The 7,129-nt window shown below is 58.1% G+C and overlaps 1 protein-coding gene across 2 annotated transcripts in view; it reads right to left on the minus strand.

Annotated features, from left to right (window-relative positions):
• The window catches only part of UNCX (UNC homeobox), a 5,028-nt gene extending 78 nt beyond the window's left edge, over positions 1–4,950 (minus strand). The window contains exons 1-4 of one of the 2 annotated variants that reach the window (XM_069030117.1): positions 4,378–4,464; positions 3,383–3,483; positions 3,080–3,255; positions 1–1,448 (exon numbers count right to left, since the gene is read on the minus strand). The exon at positions 1–1,448 is cut by the window's left edge and continues 78 nt beyond it. In XM_069030117.1, the coding sequence (XP_068886218.1) occupies positions 402–1,448; positions 3,080–3,255; positions 3,383–3,449 (1,290 nt within the window). In that variant the 5' untranslated portion in view covers positions 3,450–3,483; positions 4,378–4,464 and the 3' untranslated portion in view covers positions 1–401. Of the gene's footprint in view, positions 1,449–3,079; positions 3,256–3,382; positions 3,484–4,377 lie in introns of both variants that reach the window. The other variant, XM_069030116.1, reaches the window with a different exon arrangement.
• Positions 4,951–7,129: the final 2,179 nt, after the last annotated feature.

Consider the following 7,129-nt stretch of genomic DNA (forward strand, 5'->3'; position numbering starts at 1 on the left):
GAGGAGTTCCGTTGTTGTCGCGGTACAGTTTGTCACACCACAAAGTCCAGCTGCTGCTAAGCCTTAACAAACAATTTTCTTTTTTTTTTGTTACCCCGTTTTCTTTTTTTTTTTCCTTTAAATATAAAACCCAAAAAGCTCTAACTGATCACCTGAATCGACCTGTGATAAACTCTAGGGAGACGAAGAGCCGCTCTCTCGGCTGCGCCGCCGCCTCCCGCGAGCTGCGGGCGCGGCGTGCGTGGGGTGAGCGGGGAAGCGCTTCCCCCCGTTTCTCACGGGTGACGGGCGCGGGGGGTGGCTGTGACGTTCTCGGCTGCTTTTATTTTTGCCTTTTTTTTTTTTTTTTGTTCTATTTTACTTTTGTTTCAATTTTTTTTTTTTTTTTTTTGGCCGCCCGGTCAGTCCATGTCCACCTCCTCTCCGTCGCCGGGGCCGCAGTCCGATCTGTCCCGGGCTGTGCTGGCGTCCCGCGCCCGGACCGGCGACTCGGGCCGGGGGAAGCTGCCGCCCTCCGCGGGGGCGGCCGCCGCCGGGTCACCGTGCGCGGCCGCGGAGCGGGGCGAGGCGCCGGCCGGCGCGGGGGGCACCGACCCCGCCGCGGTCGCCGCCGTGTCCGTGGAGCCGGGGCCGGGCTGAGCGCCCGCGGGCGCCGGCTCCGCGCCGCAGCCGGGCGGGCCGGGGTTGGCAGCGGGCAGCGGGGAGTCCCGGGGGGGCTGGCCGGCCTCGGGGCCCGGGCTGGCCTTGAGGGCGGTCTGCGGGACGAGGAAGCCCAGGGGCTGGGTGATGGGGTAGAGCAAGAAGTGTCCTTTGCCGATGAGGGTGCGGGGGGCGCAGGGTGGCAGGCTGGGGAAGTCCGGGGCGGCCTTGCGGCGGGGGGGCGAGTCGGAGAGAAGGCTCTCGACGCTGAACGGGTTGAGCTTGTGGAAGCTGCCGGCGCCGCGGGGCCCCCCCGCGCCCCCGCTGCCGTCCCCCGAAGGGGCGGCCGCGCAGTCCTTGTCGGGCGGGCGCTGGAGCCGCCCGCTCCCGCTTCTTTGGCTGGGGTAGAAGGGCTCGGCCGTCTGGTCGCAGGTGCCGGGGGGCGGCTCGGAGGGGGCGGCGGCGGCGGGGAGCGGCGGATGGGGTGGCGGGGGCTGCCCGCGGGGTTTGGCCTCAGGCGGGGCGGGCGAGAGGCCCCCCCCGCCGCCGCTGTCGCTGTCGGAGCTGGGCGTGCTGTGGAGGGAGAGGGCGCTGGGCGAGTGCGGGTGGCGGCTTTGGCTTTTGAGCAGCTTCTTCTCGTGCTTTCTCTTCTTCTTCTCCATCTTCTCCAGCTCCTTCCGGGCGATCTCCTCGGGGTCCATGGGCTCCCCGCTGCACGTCGTGGGGTGGGAGTTGTGAGCCGGCCGCCCCGGGCCCTTCTTCGTGTTCTCTTTCTTTCTCCATTTGGCCCGGCGGTTTTGGAACCAGACCTACACACCGAACAACGAGAAGCAATTAACACCCAGCGCACCGGCCCCCCGCGGTGGCCAGGGCGGTGGGAGGGGGGCGGAGGGGAGAAGCGCAGCTCAGGCCTCCCTCGTCCACCCCTTCGAGGTGCCGGCAGCCCCCATCCACAGGACCGGGTCTCAGAGACGGAGAGCAGGGGAGGGGGCAGGAAGAGATATCCACACTTCTTTAACAGGGTAGGAAATAAAAAGACAAGGGGGGGTTGCACACTCACGCACACACACGCTGCACCCTGCCCACACCGGCGCCACGGAGAGGGGCAGGGATTACACAGCCCCCCGGCCCTTCCCCGTGGCCGAAGGGTACAGAAGCACCGATCGCTGGCCCGATTCCCCGCAGCAGCACGCAAAATGTGATAAACACAGCACAATAAGCGGCTGGAGGTGAGGGGGTGTGGGGGGGACACGACGGACGGTGCCTCGCCCAGACGTGCGGAGTTCGGACCTCCTGCCCCTCCCGGGAGACGGAGCAGAGGAGTTGCATCAGGCCAAAATGGGGTTTGGTTGGGTTTGTTATAGATAGATCATAAGAGAGAAATTAAATTAAATTAAATCAAATCAAAACCTCTCTGCTCCGGCCCTGCTCCTGCCTGCCTTGGCAGGTCCCCGGTGTCCCCGCAGCCCACGGGCACACGCGTCCCTCCTCGCCCCCGCAACCCCTTGGGGCTGCTGGCAGTGCCTGTCCCGGCCGGACCACGACCCCAGCTCGGAAGCACCGCGGGAATCCTGGTGCCCGGTCCCGGCTCCTGTCCCCGGCCGGGCTCCGCAGGCTCCCCGAGCACGGCGAGAGGCGGCTCTGGGAGCCGGCGCGGGAGGGAAAGCGGCTGGAAGGACACCGTGAAGCAAAGCCTATGGAGGAACCGCGGATAACGGCGCTGCCTCATCCCGGGGGGACCGTCCCCGGCTCCCGGGGTGGATTTAAGGACGCATTCCCCGCACACTCAGCCCACGCGAAGCCGCCCCCGCACGGCCGCGGGTCCCGGCAAGATGCGGGGCCGCAGCTCGGCCTCGCCGCCCGCTCGCAGCCACCGCAGCACAAACCAGCATCCCGCGATCCAACAGCCACCCCGCATCCCCCCATCCTCTTCCCATTTATTTTTTGGAAGATCCATTGAAGCAGATCGATGCTTCCCCATCCCGCACCGCCAAGGGCCTGAGCAGCTCGTTAAAATTAAGTTTTACAAGTTCCACTCGCTCTCGATGCACCTACGAGCTTTATTGACATTCTCCAGCATACCCTGGCCCGTGATTAAGCCTCATATTTGCATGCTAATTTTCTCGCCCTTGACTCATTTAAGAAAAATGTTTACAGTGGAAAAGCACACTAAAAAAATGTTAAGGGAAACCAGGCTGGGTTGCCACTCCTCTCGTTTTGCAAGATTAAAAAAATTAGGGTAGTAATAATAATAATAAAATAAACCAGCAAGCAGCAGTGCAAGACAGGGAACAAAAGGGCCGGGAGGCGCGGGGCTGCGGCCCAAGCGCACAGGGCCCGTCCCGGAGCGGGGATGCGGGTCCGAGGGGCTTCCCCGGGGACTGCTCGGCGCATGGAGAAGGCGGAGGGGGGGGGGGAAAGGGGGGGACACGTTTTTTACCTGCACTCTGGACTCCACCAAGTCTAGCCTGAGAGCCAGAGCCTCTCGCATAAACACGTCCGGGTAATGACTCTCATTAAACGCCTTTTCCAGCTCCTCGAGCTGCCAGCCAGTAAAATTGGTGCGGGTTCGTCTTCTTTTACAGCCAGGACTTTCCTTGTCCGGGTCACTCGAGTCTGAAAAAGCAGAAATACCCTCAGGTCCCTGGGAGACAGGCCTTCTCCCCCCCTCCCTGCCATTCACAGGAGCCTTTTAACTTTTGTGCTCGGTAGCGTTGGTAAAAGAGCGGGATTATTCACACACCTGCGCTAAAAATGGGGAGGAACCCGATCTGCCCTCGCCTCCTCCGAAAATGTACTTTACAGAACATTTATTCCTGAAGGAAGCTCTCCACAGGCACTCAGCTGGCAGAGAGAGAGAGAGAAGTTCCAATATTTGCTCCATCCACCAAAGGTTTCATTAAGAAAAAATTAAAAGCCCCCCCCTCTTTCCCTTCCCCAGCCCCTCCGGAGCACCTGCGTGGGTCACAGCTCACGGCCCCGTTCCACGCGGGACCCCGAGAGCAGGGCGGCCCCTGGGCCTCCCGCAGACCCCCCGAGCACGGGCGGCCGTGGAGCTGGGATCTTCGCAGCCTCTCCGAGTACGTACCGCTCCAGGCGGGCGATTTTCAGCCCTGGCTGCACCTCCCCTAACGTTTTCCGCCAGGTGTGGAAATTAAGAAAAATAATAATAATAACAGTATTTTGTATTTAGTTGAGGTGCAGTGTGGGGCAGCTCCAGGATTAACCAGAAGGATGTTGGGGCCACAGAACGTTTTAATAGCTGAACAATAGCGGTGCCACAGGCCGATGGGGAGGGAAGGAGGGAGAGCGCTTCCTTTTGGTTAAATCGTATAAAAAAATAATTATTACCCCTCTTTATTTCCCCAACTGCATCGATTCCCCGTTATTAATTTTATTATTATCTTTTAATGGTATGATCCGAGCTGCCACACGATGAACTTTGGGGGAAGGCACCGGGCCGGGCCCGCTATTGTTCAGGGCACACGCGTGGCCCAGGTCCGGTGGGAACGGGGAATGCTCCCGGCACTCGGACCGGGGCCGTCCGGCCCCTCGGGGGGCCAGCACAGCCGCCTACCCTCCCCCCCGAGACACCCCAAATTCGTAGGTAAGGATAGTGGGGCTACGAGGGTGCGGTGCTTTTCTTCCTCCGCGCTGACACGCTCCGGGCGGGGAGCGACGGTCGGGGCGCGGGGTGGGGGGACCGGAGGGACACACGCGACACGGGGCCGCTCCTACCTGCGAGCTTGAAGGGCTGGCTGTCCCCGCTCACCCCGCAGCCGGAGGGGATGAGCGGCGCCGGGTTGACCACAGAGGCGGCGCAGGAGCCGCTCAGTAATCCATCGATGGAGAAGGGCACGGAGGCGGCCGCCGACTGCAGCTGGTGCCCGGCCAGCTCGTAGACGTGGTGGTGCCCGAGCGGGTAAGGGAAACCCACCATCCCCCCGAACTGGGCATGAGGATGCTCCAGGATGCGGCTGTCCATCATGGGGGCGGCTCTAGGGCGGGGGGTGCCGGCGGGGCTGGGGGCGCTGGCGGCGGGGCGGCTGGGGCCGGGGGTGCTGCTGGCGGAGGAGGCGGCGCGGCGAGGGGCTCATGCTGCAGGGCGCCGGGCGCTTTAACTTTATCAACATCAGGCTCCCAATAATTAGCTCAGGCTGGGGGAATTTGGGACCAATAAGAAACGTTAATCGGTCCTGACGTCAGAGACGTGCCAGTGTGGGGAGCAAACGTTTTCCATATCGATTGCTAATTATACCTGACATCCAGCCTCAATAAACAATATCAGAGCTGTCACAACACAACGAGGGGGGCTTTGATACGAACTCCAGCCCGAGGAGGGCGGCGGGGGCCGGGCGGGCAGGGGGGTGCGGCGGGGAGGGGGGCGGAGGGGAACGCATGGATCTGCCTGATACCCGGTTAAATACTAAACAGTCGGAGTTACACACACACAGCCTCCCCCCCACCCCTCCAACCCACCCTCTTCCCCCTTGTCCCCTCCCCTCGCCAAATCACTAATAGATTTCCCTTTAAAACATTCACCAGCGTGTTGTGGGGATTTTTCACCAGAAATGCTCTACTCTCTGAACCTTTAAAGTGATGTTGCTCCAATTACAGAGAGACATTGAGCGGCAAATAGACTGATCCAATAATAGGAGATTCATCATCCGCTCTTTCCAGAGCTGTCACATTGAATTTAAAACTACAAGCCTTTTCATCTCCTCTCCGGCTCTATAACAGGGGAGAGGGGAGGGGGGCAGCGAGAAAAAAATGGGGGGGGGGGGGGAGGACGGAAAGGATGGAGAAAAAAAAATAAAAAAGGAAGAGCCGTTTGCAGCGTTTAGGAGGAGATTTGAGCGTATCAATTGAAATCATAATTAATGCAATCTCCTATCGATTCGGCCACGGACACCCTCCTCTCTAGCAGTAACCACAACCTTTGAATTGTGAGCGCAGCCACCACCAGAAGCAGCCTCTGATCGCTAAAGAGGAGGCCAAAAACTACTACTACTAATTTTTAAAAATTCAAACCAAACTAAGTTCCCATCCCTACGTCCCTCCCATTTCACCTTCCCCCCCTTCCCCGCTGGAGTAGCTCATCGCATACCCCACGCTTCATCCCGCCAGTCATTCACAGCTCCCAAACAGCCGCCAAATTTGTCCTAATTAAATTACGTCTCCATAGAAGTTTTCACCCAGATAAAACATTGATAGATTCCCCCGGTGAATAATTTAAGGGACGGTTCTCCGGCAAAGCGCGGGGCTGGGAACCCCCAGATTTGTGCCCTCTCCCGGTTAGAGAAACACTTCCCAAGCTCCCAGGAGAGAGGAAGAGGGGGGTACTTCCCAGCCCCTCCCATCCCGAGCCCGCTGGGACCGGAGCTCGCGGTATCCTGGGCCGGGGGCGACCCAACCTGGCGAACCCCGGGAGGGCTCCCCCCGGCCCCTGGGAAGGTGGGAAGAGGGGCGCGGGGAGAAGCAGCGTTTGCGTTTAACAAAGAGAGCGAAAGAGCCGGGCCGGGAAATCAGACAGGGGAAACTCTTTAAATCTTCCTGGGAGGTTCGTGCGGAATTAAATCCTTGGAGTCGGGGGGCGGGTGGGGTGAGAAAGGGAAAGAAATAAAAATAGGTAGGAAGGAAAGAGGAGAGAGAGGGGAAGGGGAAAGAGGGAGAGACACTTTATCTGTGGAAAACATACCAATAGGTTTTCCAGTTATAAAACATCCAGCCAAGGTGATACATTTCCCAGCGCTGGTTTGTGTGGATATGAGAGAGGGGGAAGTTAAAATTGAAATAAAAAGGAAGTCGAGTCTCTAATCTATGCTGTCTGTCCGGAGCTGTATTTATTCACCTAATTGAATGCCATACAATATACTGCTGTATTATTGCTGTTCCCTCCCTCCCCCCTATAGATTAGTTTAATTATGGTCTCCCTGCCTCTGCTTAGAGCTAAAAGGTAGCTTGAATTTGGACTACACAGCCCTAACAGAAATAAGAAAATGATGGGGTTGGTATTAATTCTGGGGTCAAGGGCTTCACTTTTCACCATAATTTAATTTCTTTCTCTATAAATACTAAATGTAAACTGTGTCCACTGGACCAAATTTTGCCTGTAGCAATAAATGCCTCATTTTCTGTCGGATTTCAGGAGAGGAATGCGAGCGGGACGTGTTTCTGAATACAGAATGGTAATCAATCCAGCACAGAACAAGAGAGGGGGGACTTTTCTCTCTCTCCCTCTCTTTATTATAATGAATTAATTCGACTTTATTTATCCCATTTTCTGGAGCTGACAGAATGTTAATTTGAGTTGAAATTTCTCTCGCCTCTCACTCCCTGACCCCTGGCCTCCAGATTGGCGTGTTGTAATAACCTGAATCTTTCAACAGAAGCCCTGATAATTGTTACCTTATTAGCATGCAAATTGTTTAATTAATATTATTATGGAGAAGCATACAATCCGTCCGTCACTTGACCTCAAGTGCAAGTC

This window comes from Aphelocoma coerulescens, chromosome 14 (genome assembly GCF_041296385.1).
Source record: "Aphelocoma coerulescens isolate FSJ_1873_10779 chromosome 14, UR_Acoe_1.0, whole genome shotgun sequence".
NCBI classification, from domain to species: Eukaryota; Metazoa; Chordata; class Aves; order Passeriformes; family Corvidae; genus Aphelocoma; species Aphelocoma coerulescens.